General features: G+C 44.0%; 1 protein-coding gene across 1 annotated transcript in view; it reads right to left on the reverse strand.

Annotated features, from left to right (window-relative positions):
• Window positions 1–1864: 1864 nt before the first annotated feature.
• Window positions 1865–21529, reverse strand: part of depdc5 (DEP domain containing 5, GATOR1 subcomplex subunit) — a 227618-nt gene continuing 207953 nt past the window's right edge. The window contains exons 36-43 of the mRNA XM_084319739.1: window positions 20569–20701; window positions 17692–17791; window positions 13976–14215; window positions 13109–13278; window positions 10981–11152; window positions 9091–9151; window positions 3394–3476; window positions 1865–2570 (exon numbers count right to left, since the gene is read on the reverse strand). Of these exons, the coding sequence (XP_084175865.1) occupies window positions 2254–2570; window positions 3394–3476; window positions 9091–9151; window positions 10981–11152; window positions 13109–13278; window positions 13976–14215; window positions 17692–17791; window positions 20569–20701 (1276 nt within the window). The 3' untranslated portion in view covers window positions 1865–2253. The remainder of the gene's footprint in view (window positions 2571–3393; window positions 3477–9090; window positions 9152–10980; window positions 11153–13108; window positions 13279–13975; window positions 14216–17691; window positions 17792–20568; window positions 20702–21529) is intronic.

Below are 21529 nucleotides of genomic sequence, written 5' to 3' on the forward strand. Positions count from 1 at the left end.
ACTGGTTGAGTGTTGTTATTGTGTAACCTAAGCACCCCCTACAGGTTGAGTGTTGTTATTGTGTAACCTGAGCGCCCCCTACTGGTTGAGTGTTGTTATTGTGTAACCTGAGCGCCCCCTACTGGTTGAGTGTTGTTATTGTGTAACCTAAGCACCCCCTACTGGTTGAGTGTTGTTATTGTGTAACCTGAGCGCCCCCTACTGGTTGAGTGTTGTTATTGTGTAACCTGAGCGCCCCCTACTGGTTGAGTGTTGTTATTGTGTAACCTGAGCGCCCCCTACTGGTTGAGTGTTGTTATTGTGTAACCTAAGCACCCCCTACAGGTTGAGTGTTGTTATTGTGTAACCTAAGCACCCCCTACTGGTTGAGTGTTGTTATTGTGCACGTAACCGGGTAACTACCTGCCCATCATCTTTCTGACGCTCTACAATGCTCCATCTGTACATTAGGACTGTGAGTCAGGATGTTGGGAAAGTGGTTACTATGGTTACATCCTGCCATGTTGAAATGCAACATGCGTGTGGCGTCAGGTAGGGCTGGGCGATTCATTCGAATTAATGATTTAGGACGATTTAAAAAAAATATATATAAAAAAAAGGTGGGTCACCTTTTATTTTACAAAAAGTGATGTTTGGTGAAAGTTAGATTTGCACTTTATTAATCCAAATAGGGAAATTCATTATTGTTTGATGATCAAGAGGCACCTTTTATTTGTTTTAAGTGAAGTTTTGGTGAAAAAGCTAGTTATTGCACTATTAATCCCAATAGGGACATTCATCTTTGTTTGATCAAGAGTAACCTTTTATATATTTATATTATAAAAACAAATTTAAGTGAAGATTGGTGAAAGTTAGGTTTGCACTTCAATCCCAATAGGGACATTCATCTTGGTTTGATAATTTTTGTGTAAAATAAAAACAAGGCTTATTTGAATGATTTCCTTGGCGTTTCTAGTTTTTAAGAGAAAAATTAAAATCGTAAATCGGATGTGGTGTGAAAAAATCTGAGATTTTATTTTTAGGCCATATCGCCCAGCCCTAGCGTCAGGTAAAACACGAGTTGTTGAGTTGTGACGTTTGACCAGCATGGCCGTCGGCTAGTTCAGTTAAAAGAGTGCAGTAGAAAACAACATCAACCCGTTAACCTGATAAGCATCGGACGTCCCCACGGCATGCCGTCACGCACGTCGCGGCACTTTGCGCTCGTCTGCCGGCTCCGGGCTGCTTTTTTCGCCGATCTACCGATACATTGTTGGAAAGTTCAATTTGCCGCCTTTCGATCGTCACCCCACTCAACCTATTGCGTGCTTCGGGTCTCGAGTTACAAGACGAAATATCCGGCGAGCGTCGTTTGACGAGCCGTTCCGACGAGTGACCCACGTCCGGTCGTGAGCGGTCCTGAACTGACCGGTCACCGCTGATGGCAAAAATGATTGACCACCGTTGTAGCCAAGTAGCGCCTGCTCCGAAAGCGGTCCCAGACGGGCGCTCAGAGTGGAGGAAGGTGACACAAGAAGGCGAAGAAGTCCTTTGTTTTGACTCGAGAGGCGAAGTGGACGGCCATTTTGGATAATCACGCTGAATCTTTACCGGTACACACATTACAGAAACCTTTGTGAGACACACATTTTTTGTGGGATTTTTATAAACTTTGTAAACCGTTATGTTTTCCAGCTCCTACTGTACCTCTCGGCTGGAACTTAAAAACAGGCATCTGGCCACCAGTAGACAGAAATGTGAGCACACATACCTTTACTTCAGTGTGTTCAAACCTCTGTTACTCTATTTCATCGGCACTCAAAGGGATTTTGCATGTGCTATAAGTATAAAGTATAATAAATAGCTAACTACTTTGGGTATGCAATCGTCAAAAAAAAAACCATACATAGTGTTTTTAATGATTTACTTCAACTTTTCTTCTGAATTTGCCACATGAACGCTAGTGGGTGAACAATTTATGAAACATTTCACAACATGTGTTTCAGAGGACCACGTGAGCGCAGCGGCAGGCTGGTCGAGTGGAAGAGTGATCAACTTACTCCCATCACTGCTCCACTCACATTTATTGATCAGACATCGTGATAATAAAATACCAATGATATGTGCAGTTAATACATTTCTCGTCGAGGGTTAAGTGGCCAAAACGGCCTCCAATGTTTCTCTCCATAGCAACCACCAGTCTGTTGCCTATAGGTGTCTTATCGTCCTATCCCCTGTCCTCCTGGCCGGGCGGGGCGGGGGGCACGGCGGGGGTCACGGCGCGCTGGCGTTCATCCTCTCCTGACAGGAGTCCCAGAAGGTCTGCAGCCGCCGGTCCTTGTTGCCGCAGAAGTCGGTGAAGTCCCGCAGCAGCCGCTCCGCCAGCCTCTCGTCCCCCGAGCCTCCCGTCCTCCAGGCCTTGGTGAGCATGGTGTTGTAGGCCCAGTGGTAGCCCACGCGCTCCTCCCCCCCGAACAGGCCTCCCCCCTGGCTGGCCGAGGCCGTGCTGTTCCGCCTCCTCCTCTGCTGCTGCTGCTGCTGGCCGCTGGAGTACCTCCTCTTGGAGTAGGGCAGCTGCAGGAACACGGTGCCTGGGGGGGGGGGGGGGGGCATGAAGACATCCGTGACAATCACAATCATGAGGACAAGAATAATGATAATAATAACACAGTTTAGTAATAATAATAATAATAATAATAATAATAATAATAATAATAATAATAATAATAATAATAATAATAATAATAATAATAGTTATTATTAGGAATAATAATAATAACAATAATAGTACCAATAATTCAGTTATTAGTAGCAATAATAATAATAACAATAATACAGTTATTTGTTAATAATAATAACTATAATAATAAGTCAGTGATAATAATAATGATCATAAAGTTATTCATAATAATAGTAATGTTATTAGTAATAATAAAGGCATTACTACTACTAATAATAATATCAGTAGTAATAATAATAATGACTGTAATAATGTAATTATCATTAATGATAATAATAACAATAATAATGATAATAATTACTAATAATAATAATGATATTAGTAATAATAATAACTAACATTTAGTCATTTAGCTGACGCTTTTATCCAAAGTGACTTACAAGTTCTGTATGACAAGTCAGTAGGATAAAGCTATTACTAACAATAATAATAACTACTAGAACGCTGCACTCAGTAGAGCACAAATCTCCACCTGGCAGCAGCCACATGTTTATTTTCGTGTAGCCTACATGTTAGGCTTAGGTGTAGGAGGCTGGGCAAACAGACCAATGAAAGCTGATCTCGCCGCAGTATCACACGATTACACTAGTAACTCAACTAGTAACTCACCACACCTGCCAAATCACCACACCTTCCAGGGGTGTATCATAGTTATATAAAGTAATATTGTGTACCTGTAACATGGATGTACTGTGGCTTGTTCTCTGATGGGAAGTTGAAGGCAGAGGCTGAAACCTTGTCCTGAATGAAGCCAAACCTGAGAAGCAGAAAACAGAAGAGAGGCTTCAGAGCCAGGGGCTGGTTGCTAGGTGGCTATGCTGCATGATGCTAACATGCTAGGTGGCTATGCTACATGATGCTAACATGCTAGGTGGCTATGCTGCATGATGCTAACATGCTAGGTGGCTATGCTACATGATGCTAACATGCTAGGTGGCTATGCTACATGATGCTAACATGCTAGGTGGCTATGCTACATGATGCTAACATGCTAGGTGGCTATGCTACATGATGCTAACATGCTAGGTGGCTATGCTACATGATGCTAACATGCTAGGTGGCTATGCTACATGATGGTACCATGCTAGGTGGCTATGCTACATGATGCTAACATGCTAGGTGTGTGGAATATATTTTTTTATCTGCATCCACGTAAACATAAATAATGTATTAATCTATGCTCAGGTTATCATGAAGATGTATTAAAGGGGAACTATTTTACTATTTCTTTCACTATTTGGGCACTTTTACACAATTCCTGTGAGTTTATGGAACACCTCTGTAATTATATATTTTTTTTAATTCATTGTTTTGTATTTCTAATCAAGTCCTCAAAAACAGCATTTTTCTACCTCAAGATCTCGAGCTGTTTTGAGGCTGGGCTCCTAAACCACTGTGTGGCCTGCGCCGCCTGAACATTAACATGCAGCAGCGACTATGTGACATCACATATAGGCACATTTTCAAACGACTCAGTTCAGTGAGGGTGAATATTGTGAGAGGAGAATTGGAAGAATGCGCCAATATGAGAATTAGAGACATAGATCATATTAATATAAGTCCACATAGCTAGGAAACAATGCTAAACACTGAAAAAGGCCATTTATAAGATAGTTCCCCTTTAAATATAAAGCTTATTTTGGAGTGAGGAGGAAACATAATGGTGTTATAATAAACCTCTCTATAAGACAGGGGCACGTCCCCAAGGACTTCAAAATTGCGAGAGTGACCCCTCTACACAAAAAGGGCAGCAAATTAGACCCAGGCAACTACCGCCCTGTTTCTATTCTTACCTCCATCTCGAAAGTCATGGAGAAAATAGTCTACGAACAGGTCGAAAAGTACCTGGCGGAAAAAAACCTAATCTACGAATTCCAATCTGGCTTCAGAACGTCCCACTCCACTGACACATGCCTCCTCTATTTGAACGACCACATCAAACAAGAGGTGGACGCGGGCAAATACTGCGGCATGGTCATGCTGGACCTACAAAAGGCCTTCGACACTGTCAATCACTCCATTCTAATGGACAAGCTAAAAGCAATTGGTTTCGATAGCCTATCAGTGAGCTGGATGCAATCCTACCTGGAGGGGAGAGAACAGATGGTAGAGGTAAACGGTACTCTATCCCCCCCCCCCTCACAGTGAGCTGTGGTGTTCCACAAGGAAGCATACTAGGACCGCTACTCGTCCTGATTTATGCAAATGACATGTCGTCAGCCTGTGACTGCAACTTGTTCCTGTTTGCGGACGATTCAGCCCTGCTGGTCTCTGACAAGAACAAATTGCAGGTTGAAAAAACCCTCAGCTCAGAACTCGGCAGAATCTGCACCTGGCTCGCTGATAACAAACTATCATTACACATGGGCAAAACAGAGTCCATTCTCTTCGGTTCAAATAACAAACTCAGCAAGACCGACGGATTCTCAGTTACAGTGGGTGACAATATTGTCACAAGGAAAGACGAAATTACCTACCTGGGTTCCATCCTAGAGGCAAATCTTTCCTGTGACAAAATGGCATCCAATGTAATAAAAAAAGTCAACCAACAAACTAGATTCTTGTACCGGATCTCCTCTCTGGTAAACAAGAATACCCTGAAGACTCTGGCAGGAGCACTCATTCAAGGGTACTATGACTATGCGTGCACCTCATGGTACCAAAGCACCTCAAAGGCGCTTAAAACAAAATTACAAACATCACAAAACAAACTGGTCAGACTACTACTTGACCTGAACCCCAGAACCCACCTCACCCCTGCCCACTTTGCCAACCTAGGATGGCTTAGAGTAGACGACAGAGTACAGCAACTTGCAATGGGCCTGGTCTACAAGATACACTATACGACCGGGGTGCCCATGTACATGTCAAAATACTTCCCAAAGGTTAGTGAATACCACAACCACTACACCAGAGGAAGCTCAACAAATCATGTTAAACCCAGATTCGGCTCAAACAAGGGACTAAACACGTTTCGCAATTATGCCACAACAATGTGGAACGCCCTACCCAAAGCTGTAAAGGAATGTGAATCCCTGCCCACATTCAAAACCGCTCTTAAAGAGCACCTACGGGAGGCTGCAATTCGAAACTGGCCACCGTAAATGCCCAAAACCCCCACCACCTCCTAATAGACAGTCTCCTCCCCACTGCATGTATATATTCCCTCCCCGCCGTATGTATATTTCCCTCCCACCCACCCACCCCCTCCTAATGTACAGTCCCCTCCCCATCATATGTATATACTCTGTCAGGATCTAGGGGTAACAGTACTGTATATTTGAATACCGCCTATGTCACAAATGTATCAGTACTAAATACCTATATGTCCCTATGCCATAAATGTCATGTATGTTGTGTATGTCATAAATGTCTATATGAATTGAAAATGGGGGACCCTGATGGAAACAAGACACACGTCTTTCTCAGGTCTGCATCCCCTTAACAATTGTATGTATTGAGCCGTACTGTATTGTACCCATTCTGCAATCTGTTAAATAAAGTTTTCATTCATTCATTCATTCAGAGATCTAGGTTCTTAGGTTAATGATTGAAGGACAGGGACACCGGTAGTTTAACACTTTGGTTGCCTTGGGTTAAATGCATGATATACCATAGGTTGCCGGCTCTATTTGTCTATGGAGAAGTACCCCTTCTTTGCATGGCTATAACTTTTTAAATTCTATTGCTACATTGCCATTATTAGGGCCCATTCAAAGTCCTATATGTATTGTTCATTGTGTAGCAACGTTAAACTTTTTCATTCACATATTCATAGTAAAGTATGGTCTAATGTATAAGTATGTTTTCATCTCTTTCTGCAGCTTTCTCCAGAACGTGATCTATAGCCCCAAATGCATTATATTGATGATGCAATACAGTTTTATGGCAATCAGCGCGATATAAAAAATTCTAACTAGACGTACTTCTAGAAGTTACTACACGTCATCTGATGTTGACCGGATGGGCTAGGGGGCGTTTATAATTCCGTGGGCAGCGTTATACCAATCATCTAATGTGGGTCAAATGTTGATAATAGCAGTTAGTATCGAAGACGGTAACGTTACACGCTAAAACTCACCCCAGTCTCCGCGCGCCGTTGGGCGATCATCGTAGAGTAGAAATCTTATCATTATGGGATGTATTTTTACCCGGTCCATCTCCAGCTTGTATAATGGTATATACGTCCAAATCATGTTGTTTATCGAGTTATTGCCAATCGATCACTGTAACTGAGGGGTACAATTCCCTGACTGTATTACTAGATATGATACTTACTACCACTACCTTTGTACTTAATATTCGGCCACCCAGTACACGGCATAAATATATTATGATGAACACTGTCACGTAGATGAAACGGATCCAACACAAATGTACGAATTAGAAATAGGTCTTTATTTCTACACAGCGATGGTGTGTAGAGCAAGCACTTAATCAAATCAATCACATTTATGAATGGAATTAGTATGCACTTTTATGGCAAGAGTATTCGTCGGTATATCAATAGAGAATGTCCAATCTCTGAAGGCGCAGGTGGTACATATACGACCTGGAATAGTTTAAGGAATAACAGCAATGATACTTTAATGATTATATACTGGACACACTAGGGGGGGTTAATCCGGTCGCTTGTAAGCCGACAGGAGTAGGAAGGGGGGGGGGGTAGAATCCGGCTGCCTCATCCGGCCAAGGGTATCCCAGGTGAACCCACTGTAGTGCCGTTCAATGCGCCGGCGATCCTTGGACCACAGATGAAAGCAGGTGGACTCTTTGTGGGCCGGCTTCCTCCGGTCCACGGAGGAGAGACGTGAAGCGACCTCGTCTTGCAGAGCGTCTCCTCACCTTGCGTCCTCTCCAGGGGGGGGGGTTCCAACACACGGCAGTGTCGGGGGTCTTTATCCATGGAATAATCAAAGTATACAAAGCATAATCCGTGCCTGGGAAGGCGGGCTGTCGTCGGTAGAATAATCCGGTATACAGGTCCACTCGCTCGTCGGCTCTGGGGCTCCTCGGGTGCAGCTTCACGTGGGGTCAACCACCCTGGATAAGCAGCCAGTTCTCTGCCCGAAACGATGGGTGCTGACTACGGTAGTATTCTCACCGCACGAAGCACTATATATTAACAGACTATTATTAGCTTAATAGACTACGTCCAACTCGACGATATAGTGCCAAATATGACTATTCAAATATTAATATACACGATGTCTCAATACCGATGGTAGGCGAACTTGGCCTTACTCCCACACGTGGCGTCGCGGGGAGGCTTTACGTCTGTGACTCTATTGGAGGGTAAGAAACTGGACTGAAAAGGAAGTCCTACTTTAGTAGCGCAGTATATATACGCACTATGAACAAATAGTCCCATTAGTGGTGCGGTAGCCAGATTCCTACGCGGAACTAGGACTTGTTCGTACATGTGGAGCGGTACGTTTGAACTGGGTCTGAGGGGTATGGCAGCCTGGCACCAAGGTCTCGACCAATAGTAGAATGGAGACTATTATGGGATGTTCAGTAGGCTAGGATGGATATTCAATGCATATTGTACAAGGAATATACAAGGGATATCAGGGAATATTAGAGAATATACAAATACAATTAAATATATATATATAAATAAATATATATATTCGGTTTAATCTGGCCCTTCACAACAATCACTGTGTATTGTGACGAGCTAGAATGCCGGGACCTATAGCGAGTGCCCGGAAGTAATACGGACGTCGAGCACAACCTCTATGGCACATCCTGTTAAGCGATTGCGCCGATCGGCCACCAGATGGCGCTCCTGAACCGCCAGAGAGCTCAGTGGGTCCTCCTGGTGGATCTCAGGCCAGCGGAGGGGACATATGAATCCGATCGCAGATTTTTGAAATATTGATAACTTGAGCATGGCCGGGAATGACTTCTAAACACGTTTCCCGGCATAGAAAGTGTTAAGAAGAGCATGGCAATTAAAACTGTCAACAAGACTGAAGGACTTACTTACACAACTTTACATATCGTTAGGTTTGGTGACCAAAGTCGTTTATGGGTAAATGGAGTAAAAATGTAGATGTATGTATACAAATGTAACCGGTGTCGTATTGCTCTGCGTTGTGTTTCGATTCGACCTCTGTTAAGGGATCGCCCTGAGTGGGAGTTGAACCCCGGTCTCCCGCGCCGCGGGCAGCATCACAGACCACTAGACCTAATGGGTCTGGATGCCCCTGGGGGGTGAGTTTTACTTGCAGTACCGCTTAACGTCCACAGCCACCTCACTACACTGTCCATCGTGACTGTGGATAGACACGCGGTACCTCCGTTACACAAACATTCTCTAAACCATAGGAACTACTAGCTACAGTAGTAAGGACCAAGAGACTCACCTGTAGAGAATAGCCTCTTGGAGCAGCTGTAGCCTGTCCCAGTAGGTCTCTGGTTCAAACCCTGCAGAACCAGCAGATCACAACATGACAACCTCAACAACACATGATGATGCAATCAATCAATCAATCAATCAATCAATCAATCAATCACACTAAAATACTCACTACTAAAATGACTCAATTAAATGACAATGATCTGTTCACTGTCAGCCCTGACTGACCTGCCTGTTTTAGAGACACACATTTTATGTATAGTAATATTTGTACAGGTCATATAATTATAAATAATACAATAAATAAATAATAAATAATACAAAGCTTTTAGAAAGGTATGAAATACAAGTATTGCTTTCCCTCGCAAAAATGATCGATTAATGAATTTATCTTTTCAAAATATGTTGGCGGGTCCAAAATGTATGTTGTTGTTTACATGTTGCGTGCATGTATCATGTATGTAGCATGTATCATGTATGTAGCATGTATCATGTCTCCCTACTTCACAATTCCCACATGGAATGCACCTGATTGGATAAATGACACGCTGGTGCTCTAGTGCGACATCTAGCTGCTGAATGTTATCTATGACACCTTTATGCAATTCAGCACATAGCGTGCAGGGTTAGGGTTAGGGCCAGGATCAGGGCCAGGATCAGGGCCAGGATCAGGGTTAGGGTTAGGATCAGGGCCAGGATCAGGGCCAGGATCAGGGCCAGGATCAGGGCCAGGATCAGGGCCAGGATCAGGGCCAGGATCAGTGCAGGTAGAACCAGGAAAACACCAGATGAGACTAAATGTTATTAGTCGGACCAGGAGACTGATATTAAATATAAACCTGGATGCGTGTATGCCTTCTACGACGGAACTGCGTTTCCGCGTTCGAGTTTTGCGCTCTGATTGGGCAGGTCATGTGACATGTGCGCCAATCGTGGGACAGCAAGTTCTGCGCCTATTTCCGGGTCTAACAGCCTGCAAACTACCTGGCGTTCTATCGCCCTGCTCTAAGACAAACTCTAACCTTAACCAACTTCGAACGAGTGCCTAAGCTTAACCAGTGTAGAAACTTGCGGTCCCACGATTGGGCGTACATGTCACATGACCAGAAATGACCTGGCCAATCAGAGACGCGGAAACGCAGTTCTGTTGTAGAAGGCATTCAGGCAACCTGGATAGGCTAGTTTAACATGTCTCAACAAATGTGCATGTTTGTATTAATTAATGATTGTGCCATTATTGCTATCAAATGTAATGATTGTGAAATATTTCTGTAATGAGTTGTATGTGTATGTTCCAAGCGTCCTTGACTTCCAGGGACAACAATGTAAATAAGTCATTGGCTTTTTCGTTCCTATCCTTGACTAAAGCAAATATGTGATGTAATGAGCTGTATATGTTTTGTTGTCTAAATAAATACCTACCTACCTACCTAGGTTTTCTTTTACTGTTTGATTCTGAGGTGACTGTTTATTTAGAGGTCACCGCTGGGTGTGTTGACTGTGATGAAGTTTATTGAATATGTTGTTTAGGCCAAGGTTAGAGCTCTTTATAGTGCTCCACTTTCCTCCGTTAGAACCAATGGATTACTCTCACAACCCTTCCCTCTACACCGAGGCCTTAGGCAGGGTTGTAGCAGGGTTGTCCGCTCAGCCCCCTGCTCTACATATCCGCCCTCGACCATTAGCATGTGCAATCTGCTCTAGTAGTGACATACACTGTGTGAACCTCCATGGACAGAATTTCAAATTGAATATATATGCTGACAATATTTTTCTCAACATCCTCTATATATTATCCTCTTAATTGGACGTTTTCATGTGAAAAGAAAAGACAAATCCACTTCCTGGGTTGATTGATTTGAAACTTTATTTGGGGTGGTGTATTTCAAGGCCCTACCTTGGAACAGGTTGTCGGAGCCGTTCTTCAGCAGACTCTGGATGCTGAGCGGGATGAAGAGCTGGGCCCGGAGCGGGTCTCCGTACAGGTACGACGGCAGAGCAAACGGAACCTCCAGAACAGGGACCAGCAGGAACCCACAGGACGCAGCCTTACGGTGCCAGCCCTGGACCTGAACCAGACCAGAACCGCTCGCATGATTAACCCTTTCACTGCCACACGACAGCCGGTTAACCCCTTCACTGTGACAATACAGAAGGTTAGCCCTTTACTATCACACAACCGATGGCGATGCTCCATCATTAGCTCCGCGGATGCGGAGCTAATGATGCTAATGATGGAGCATCACCATCGGTTGTGTGATAGTAAAGGGCTAACCTTCTGTCGTGTGGCAGTGAAAGGGTTAAAAGGTCTCATATTATGTATATTTTCAACAGTTTTATACAATTTCATTGAATCTGTGGAACATTTTCCCAAAGAAACTATCTGATTTAAACGATTTATTTTCACTTCTGCTGAAGAACTGACCATCTTTGGTGGGTGTAACACAATTTTTTATTAATTATACCCTCCCCTGCCCGGACTAACACCTGACATCCAGAGCATCATTAATTTCATTTACATTAAGTCATTTAACCGATGCTTTCATCCAAAGCGACTTACAAATGACGTACAACAAGTCAGCAGGGGGGGGTTTACACCTCTGGCGGCTGAGGGTAAGTGGTATTGTTCATCTACTCCGAGTGTGCAATGCACTTTAAAACTCAATTCATTAGTATCCATTGGTGAGTTTAAATCTATAATAGCCAACCATTTCACCACAGGCTGCAGTTGTTCTTAACACTTTGAGTGCCAACGACGAGAAATCTCGTTGTTCGCCGCCATGCGTTGAGTGCCAACGACGAGAAATCTCGTTATTTAATCGTTATTGCTTTTATTAGCGATATCCATTAATCATCAATCCAGCCTCACGTTATCATGGGGACTGTCTCTGACCTCGAAAAGGGAAAATACCGCCCCCTATCGTCTCTCCGGATGGTATTGCACCCATTGGATTGGACTCAATGGAAATGCATGGGGGGAAAAAAACCCGGATTCCACATTTTACTTCTCAGGCAATGTAACCCGAGAGGATTGCATTCATTGGGGACCCTCAGAGCAGCGTGGAATATGTGTTTCGAGGTTGGATCGTTGGATCAATAAACGCGATCGATATTTGGAATGGCGATCAGGAATTGGAATAATCTTTTTGCAGAACATCTGATGTGAGGTAAGGACTCTAGATGTTTTTTTCATAGCGATCACAACGTGTCTGTGTGTATGACGTTAGCGCTGACCAGGTCATAGATAATCGATTTTTCAGCCCGCTTCTCTAGCGTGCATAAGTACATATACTATCGATAATCTAGCGTTTATTTGAAAACTATTCATAAATCAGCCGGAAAATTACAACGTGTTGTGTGTATTCCACTAAAGAGCTAGTATGACGGAATATATATTTTTTTTTGAAATTTCCAAAAACTTCAGTTTTTCAAAACGGTATAAAATTGAAATGTACTGATGAAAAAACAATCCGTTTCATACATGTTGACTGCAAGCAAGTCATTGATAAGCGACATGCGTATTAGACACATAGCCATAATATAGAATATAGAAATAGCTCCGCGAAAATCATGAAATATCGGAAAATCAGTCCAAAAAGGCTGGCATTCAAGCAATAAATCATGCTGGCACTCAATGTGTTAAGGCGAGACAGTACCCCCAAAATCGTCTTTTTGCTTTATTCCCTGACTATATTGAGATTTTGTTATATTTTGCTTCCTAAACATGTCTTCTATGAAACTAGTGACAATAAAACGTCAATAACACACATTTAGTTGTTTATTTTACTTCATTTTGCCTGATTGCATCCATAAATGTGCACATATTTAATGGGGAAGTGCCTCATTTGCATATATAAACATAAAATTCAGAAAACTTGCAATACATTTTTTCTTAGTTTATATGTACATAACAAACTGGGAAAGTTTCATAGTGATATCTATTCAAATACTTGTTTTGCCTATTAGAGGGCTTTAAATGTTGTTATCTCTCTACGTCATTGTAAAATGAGAACTTGTGATCTCACCATCTCAAAGAGCACTGCAGCAGTGACCGCCATCCAGTGCAGTTTGACCTCGAAGGCGGCGTTGAGGGAGAAGTTGCCGTGGTAATAACAGCTACACCACTCTGTACGGTCACTGCGGTTATTCACATCTACATCCAGTGTCACCGTCTTCTGATCCGGGACTGTCGCAGCTAGAGAGAGAGGGAGAGAGGGAGAGAGAGAGGGAGAGAGGGAGAGAGGGAGAGAGAGAGAGAGAGAGAGAGAGAGAGAGAGAGAGAGAGAGAGAGAGAGAGAGAGACAGAGAGAGAGAGACAGAGACAGAGAGAGAGAGACAGAGGTGGATGGCAAGAGAGATGGCAAGAGAGATGGAAAGAGGCAGAAAGGGATGGAGAGAGAGCGGGAAAAAAAGGAGATTAGATGAGAGGGCGGGGCAGTTAACTGGTCCATATACGACCAACTGGTAACATAGTTAACTGGTCCATATACGACCAACTGGTAACATAGTTAACTGGTCCATATACGACCAACTGGTAACATAGTTAACTGGTCCATATACGACCAACTGGTAACATAGTTAACTGGTCCATATACGACCAACTGGTATCATAGTTAACTGGTCCATATACGACCAACTGGTAACATAGTTAACTGGTCCATATATGACCAACTGGTAACATAGTTAACTGGTCCATATACGACCAACTGGTATCATAGTTAACTGGTCCATATATGACCAACTGGTAACATAGTTAACTGGTCCATATATGACCAACTGGTAACATAGTTAACTGGTCCATATATGACCAACTGGTAACATAGTTAACTGGTCCATATATGACCAACCGGTAGCATAGTTAAGTTCTTTGTGCAGTGGTGCATGATGGGTACCTAACAGAGCCGCGGCCTGGCTCCGCCCACCGAAGCTCCGGCTGAAGGAGCTGTGTCGGCTGGCGTAGGAGGCGGGGCGGCTGGGTAACCACGGCAACAGGAAGGCGGGCAGGTCGCAGGCCCCACGCTCCTCCAGGGTGAAGGCCACCTCGAACCACTTCCTCTGGAAGAGAGCGAAGTCCTCCAGAGACACGGCGGACCAGCCCACCGCGGCTGGGGGGGGGGCCTGGGAGGAGGCGCCTGGGAGGGGAGGGAGGGAGGGAGGGTGGAGGGGGGGAGGGAGGGGAGGGAGGGAGGGAGGAGAGGGAGGGAGGGAGGGAGGGAGGGGTGGAGAGGAAGGGAAGAGGGGAGGAAGGGAGGGAGGGGAGGGAGGGGTGGCGAGGAAGGGAGGGAGGGAAGAGGGGAGGAAGGGAGGGGTGGAGAGGAAAGGAGGGAAGAGGGGAGGAAGGGAAGGAGGGGAGGGAGGGAGGGAGGGAGGGAGGGAGGGAGGGAGGGAGGGAGGGAGGGAGGGAGGGGAGGGTGGAGGGAGGGGAGGGAGGGGTGGAGAGGAAGGGAAGGAAGAGGGGAGGGAGGGGTGGAGAGGAAGGGAGGGAGGGAGGGAGGGAGGGAGGGAGGGAGGGAGGGAGGGAGGGAGGAGGGAGGGAGGGAGTGAGGGGAGGGAGGCAGGGAGGGATGGAGGGAGGGAGGGGAGGGGTGGAGGGAGGGATGGGAGGGGGGAGGGAGGGGTGGAGGGAGGGAGGGTGGGAGGGATGGATGGAGGGGAGGGAGGAGGGAGGGGAGGGAGGCAGGGAGGGATAGAGGGAGGGGAGGGGTGGAGGGAGGGAGGGAGGGAGGGGGAGGGAGGCAGGGAGGGATAGAGGGAGGGGAGGGGTGGAGGGAGGGAGGGAGGGGTGGAGGGAGGGAGGGGTGGAGAGGAAGGGAGGGAAGAGGGGAGGAAGGGAGGGAGGGGAGGGAGGGAGGGAGGGGAGGGAGGAGGGAGGGGTGGAGAGGAAGGGAGGGAAGAGGGGAGGAAGGGAGGGAGGGGTGGAGGAAGGAGTGGAGAGGAAGGGAGGGAAGAGGGGAGAAAGGGAGGGAGGGATGGAGAGGAAGGGAGGGAAGAGGGGAGAAAGGGAGGGAGGGATGGAGAGGAAGGGAGGGAAGAGGGGAGAAAGGGAGGGAGGGATGGAGAGGAAGGGAGCGCTATTAGTGGCTTGAAAACTGGAGAAAACTACAGTTGCTCAGGAGGTAGAGCTGGTAATCTCAGAGTCGTCTGGTAATCCAGAGGTTCCCGGTTCGATTCCCGCTCCTCCCCGGGCACAGCGTGTCGGAGTATCCGACTTGAGCAAGACACTTAACCCCCGACTGCTCCCGATGAGCAGGTTGGCACCGTGCATGGTCGCCTCTGCCATCGGTGTGTGAATGGGTACAAATGTGAGGAACAAATTGTAAAGCGCTTTCTTTGGATAGAAGCTGTTATATAAATGCACCATTTACCGTTTAGCAAAGAAAAGTGTTTCTGATGTCGCTACGCCTGGGAGCTGGCAGGGCGTTCATGTCGACCAGTTTTAAATTGAACATTTAAAAACCCTCATCTGGGGCAGTGCAGCTGAGAACACTGTTTAAGAACACATTTCCACACAGTCATGAATCCGGCGGGGATCTTTCTTAGGGTTGGTCTTAGGAAGTTGGTAAGAAGACATTTAAGAAGACACTTAATGAAAATGTTCCAGAATGAGGTCCAATAGTCTGTATCTTTAACCTCTTAACAGGCAGGCAGAAAAGTGGCCTTTTTTATTTTAATTTTTTTTACTTGAACTTGAGGACTGCATACTTTCTTTGCAAAGCTTAGCTTTAGACTTTATACTTATAGCACATGCATAAGCCTGGTCTCCTTTGAAAGATAACATTCTGAAGTTACTAAAGCATAAAAAGGATAATCACTTTTAGTGCTAATGAAATAGAGTAACACCTCATCTTATAGGGACTGCTGCGTCATCATTTCACTGAGCTGTAATTAACACAACACCTTGTCTTATAGGACTGCTGCGTCATCATTTCACTGAGCTGTAATTAACACAACACCTTGTCTTATAGGACTGCTGCCTCATCATTTCACTGAGCTGTAATTAACACAACACCTTGTCTTATAGGACTGCTGCGTCATCATTTCACTGAGCTGTAATTAACACAACACCTTGTCTTATAGGACTGCTGCGTCATCATTTCACTGAGCTGTAATTAACACAACACCTTGTCTTATAGGACTGCTGCGTCATCATTTCACTGAGCTGTAATTAACACAACACCTTGTCTTATAGGACTGCTGCGCAGGCCCGGACTGGCCATCGGGAGCACCGGGAGTTTTCCCGGTGGCCTGGCCTGCACAGATAAAAAAAAAAATTATATATAAAAAAAAATATATATATATATATATTATTATATATATATATATTTTTTTTTTTGCCAGGCCATTGTTTCTAGTTGTGGCGGCGCCACGGCGCGATAGTTGGATAACCTAGGTCAGTGGGGAACAACCAGGATTTCACTGTCTGAGAGTTGGAGAACTATCTCTCTCTCTCCCTCACGCGGATCACACACAGAAATGGAGCCGTGCTGCTGCTTGTGATTGGTGGAGGCAGGACCAGGCGATACAACTGATTGACAGCGGAGGCGGCGAATGGAATGGCAGATAAAGAGAAAGTCAAAATAATTCAAAGATAATTCAAAGATTACACACCTTTGCCACATTGGCTACAAACATAATCACTGTAAAGTTATCAAAAAAATAAGAATCTGATCAGACACAAGGGTTAAGTTGTTGTTCCCTTTCTAATTTCCTCAAAAACATCTAGTCTAGTTAATGTGATCAATATTATTTGACAATTGATGCTTTTTGTTGGAAATTTCAGTCAGTGAGCTCATACTTTGAGCTCATTTTATAGTTAAAATGATTGAGACAACGCAATCTTCTGTCTTCGTTGTGCATGCATGCGTGTGCTCACCACACGCGATACATGTGTCACTATTCTGGCAGTGGCTACTGTTATTATAGTATTGCAATGAAAGGTCTGTTATTTAATGTTTGTGTAAAGGGCTATTTTAACTGTTGATGGGTAGTGCATCAGTAAAGTGAATATGGTATTGTGCTCTTGCTCTGTTTGAATAGGTGGAGAGAGTGGTTAACTGTATTATAATAGTAAATAGAAAAATATGTTGTGCGCTTGCTTTTTTCTTTTTGAAGGTGGAGAGAGTAGCATTGCTAGTGCCACAACAGTTTTATTTGAGGTTCATAAGAGTACATTGTACTAAGCAATTGTTGGCTCATTAGTTTGTGATTCACATGCACTAAAATTCACCAGAATGCTGTCTTTGTAACAAAAAATTTCCGGGTGGGGGACCCTCCGACCCCTGCTTAAAAAGTGGCCTGATTGGGGCTATATTTCGCGTTATATCTCCCGGTATGAATTATTTCCCCAGTCCGGCCCTGCTGCTGCGTCATCATTTCACTGAGCTGTAATTAACACAACACCTTGTCTTATAGGACTGCTGCGTCATCATTTCACTGAGCTGTAATTAACACAACACCTTGTCTTATAGGACTGCTGCGTCATCATTTCACTGAGCTGTAATTAACACAACACCTTGTCTTATAGGACTGCTGCCTCATCATTTCACTGAGCTGTGGTTAAACACAACAGTATTGCTTCCTGCTCGTGTCTTTAAGTAAATCCAGTCACCGTCTCTCTCGGCTGAGATCCTGTAGAAGTAGAAGCCGTAGACGAACGTCCTCATGGCATCTCCTGAGGCGTGAGTCACCAGGCCTTCATCCAGCATCTTCTACACACACACACACACACACACACACACACACACACACACACACACACACACACACACACACACACACACACACACACACACACACACACACACACACACACACACACACACACACACACACACACACACACACACACACACACACACACACACACACACACACACACACACACACACACATTATAATTTTTTTTGAATTGATAAACACTATTACATCCCTTAAGCTCGCTATGGAGAGAATTCCACAACTTTACACCAATAACTGAAGGACACATCTGTTTAAGTGTGGTACGTGCAAACTGATGTTTAAAATTTTATTTTCTCCTACTAAACTCACTTTCTAAATGAAAAAGATTTTGTAGTTTTTCTGGCAGTGTATTATTTCTTGCCCTAAACAGAATTAACATTGTTTGAAACTCAACCATGTCTTCAAGTTTAATTATTCTAGATTTAATAAATAATGTATTTGTGTGTTCTCACACACGCACGCACACACGCACGCACGCACGCACACAGTTCATCCAATTAGAAAACCAAAAGGTGCTATAGATAATATTTTAGTAGTGTTTTTCTTTTCTTTTTTCTTTTCATTTCTTTTATTTATTTATTTTTACATTTGTGTTGTCTTCCCACGATCATGAAAACGAGATAAGCGACATAAAACGATGCCGCGTTGCTCTCATCTTGTCCTGTGTTGTAAATGCAGCGCACCCTCCCTTCACCCAAAGGCCAAACGGTAGCTTCAGTTTGTGTCGAGAGGGAGGAGCGAGTCACGCTGCCATTCTCGGGTTATCTTTTAAACGTCTTTGGTAACTTTGTAGAAGATGACAGAAAGGTCAAATTAATTCTCGAGAAGAAAGGTCCAGTTAAATTCTCGAAGAAGAATCGACCTCTCGATCACAGTGGAGAACGTAGCGTTGTCCCCGACCGCCAAGAACCCAGGTGTGGTCCATGACGACCGGCTGGACCTCCCTGCTCACATCTCCTCAACGACCAGAACCTGCAGAGTAACGTCAGAAGGATCCTCCCCTTCCTGCTGACTTGTTATACAGAACTTTGGATAAAAGCGTCAGCTAAATTACTAAATGTAAATGTCAATATTTCTGTGTCTCCTATTATTCACTTTGTTATTGGTTCAACATGTCTCCCGACTTTGGCACGTGAATGCAAGCAGATTGGATGAAACACGTGACCAAATTGGCCACAGCTCAGACCTATCCCTATTTTATATGTCTGCACTTTATGTGCTCATTTCATGTCTATTCTATTCTACTACTTATTGCACTGCACTATTGCACACATCTTACTCTTTTTATTATTGTCTATTTTTAAAACTGAATCAAACCATAAGCCTGTTGGGATGTTAGATCCTAATGTGAAACACTGTGATTTTATATGTCTGCACTTTATGTGCTCATTTTATGCCTGTCTTCTTTCTGTTGTGAAGCACTTTGAGCTGCAGTTTCTGTATGAAAGGTGCTATACAAATAAAGTGTTATTATAATTAGTGGTGGGACTCGATTCAATCTTTTTATCGAATTAATTCGAGACTTTATAGTTAATTAATCGAAATTAATCACATTTTAATCGCATATCAATATTTGCGAAGAGCTAAATGTTTCAATTCAAATGAATTTTGGTATACGAGTGAATCAATGAATATACATTATACATACCTTTAAGGTCATTTGGTCATTCAGTCATTTGGACGGAGTTGTTAAAACTCACTCCACTCAAATCAATAGAGTTATATTTCACTCTATTCAAATCAAATTTAAAGTGACGTGGCTGGGATAAATGTGCCAGTCAGTCAGACAAAACAAATTCCTGGACCAAGGTCGAACCATGAGCTGCTGGAGTCGAAGGCCTTCTGGGAGATAAGAGTGGCAAGCGGCTTCCCCCACCCCCAATCCCTACCCAATCCCCCCTCCCGCGTGTACGCCCGGCGCCACTCCCACGATGGTGACGGCAGCCGACTAGTACGTGCGCTGAAGGGGGGGAGCCTAAGACTGTCTCATCCAGCCCTGTAACAACCCCAACCCACTCCCCCCTCCTTCCGTACATGGCGCTGCCTATGACGGCTGCCAGTCTGTTTGCGGTGGTGAATACGCATATGTCTCAAGGCTCTGTACCATTATTACTATCTAAAATGTAATAATTGTGGAATATTACTGTAATGAGCTGTATGTGTATGATCCAAGCGTCCTACGATCCTCATAGGAGCATAACAGAAAAAAGCATTCCATGTGAAGGTATTCTGTATTTTTGCATGTCAACTAATAAAGAAACTTGAAACTTGAGCAACATCCTGAATTAGCTACTACACAGACCAACAAATCAGTGCAATTTTTAACAAAGTGCAGCAATTTTAGGAATTATATATATATAGCGCAAAGGACCTTTTGTAAACTCAAGCACTTTCGAGGTAAAAGTAAAATGCAGTACTTTCAAGTACATTCCAGAACAGTTGACCATTGAAAAAAATAAAAACTCTTGATTGATCTCAATTTCTCTTATTTTATTATTTTTATGAACAAGCCAGACTAAGAAAAAAAGTAATTTGCGATTTATTATACTTTATACTTATAGCACATGTCTTTGAAAGGTAAAATTTTTACACAATAAAGAAAAATCATCATTAAATGCATACATTTTTTAAACTTTTAATTCTTTCTGTAGTTAATTAATCTAAATCTAAAGTCCCAGCCCTAATTATAATATTATTCAGTTATTATCCAGTGCACAGAGGAGGAGCGAGGAGAGCGCGGCAGTACCTGCATGACGTCGACGCCCATGCCGGGTGTGGCCACTCCCTCCACGTTGTTCACCAGCCAATGGACGATCTCCGCGCTGATGAAGCAGTTGTTGGGCAGACCTTTCTGCTCCGGTAACAGCTGTACACCTGTCCTGTAACACACACACACACGGTAACATCACATTACCATACCTTATCGAGTTGGGGAAAAAATATATCGATATCTAATTGTTTCATTTGAATCTAATTGAATATTAAAGGAAAACTCCAACATTTTGGGAAATTAGCTTATTTGCCATCTACCCTGGAGTTAAGAAGATGCATACCTTTTTCTTCTCTGTGCATGCAGTAGGAGTAGGAAGACGTTGGGAACTAGGCTAATAGAGGAACCTACTTCCAGTGACTGACGCTAAGCTAGGCTAACGGTGCGCGTCTTCCTACTCCTACTGCATGCACAGAGAAGAAAAAGGGTATGTATCTTCTTGTCTAACTCCAGGGTAGATGGCAAATAAGCTAATTTCCCAAAATGTTGGAGTTTTCCTTTAAAATCCCAAGGTGGATCTTTTAAGTGGATATGTGAAAAACATTGGGTCTCATTCCCCAATATTTTCCAAAGAGTTCTCTTGGAAGACTTATCTTGGAACCGACTGAGACAGAATCAATGACAAGTTCACTCTGAGTCCTCAACACGCTGGTAATATGTCTTAAGTGTCTCAAACGTTCGCACCCGAGATATCTGTGTTGGGGAATGGCACCATGTCTCAAACGCGAATGCACGTCCCTGTTCAGGTAATTTGCATACAAAACAACGCCTCCAGAGCTCCTTATAAGGCAACTAATGATGCAGCCGTGGGAAAATGGATGCGGAAGCGTTTTGCGACCCATCAAAATTAGATTAGATTAATTGTATTGTCATCATATATAGTACAGCTCGGGCACCTGCACACACACACACGCACACGCACACGCACACGCACACA

Source organism: Notolepis coatsorum (genome assembly GCF_963971535.1).
Source record: "Notolepis coatsorum genome assembly, chromosome: 8".
In the NCBI taxonomy this organism is placed as follows: Eukaryota; Metazoa; Chordata; class Actinopteri; order Aulopiformes; family Paralepididae; genus Notolepis; species Notolepis coatsorum.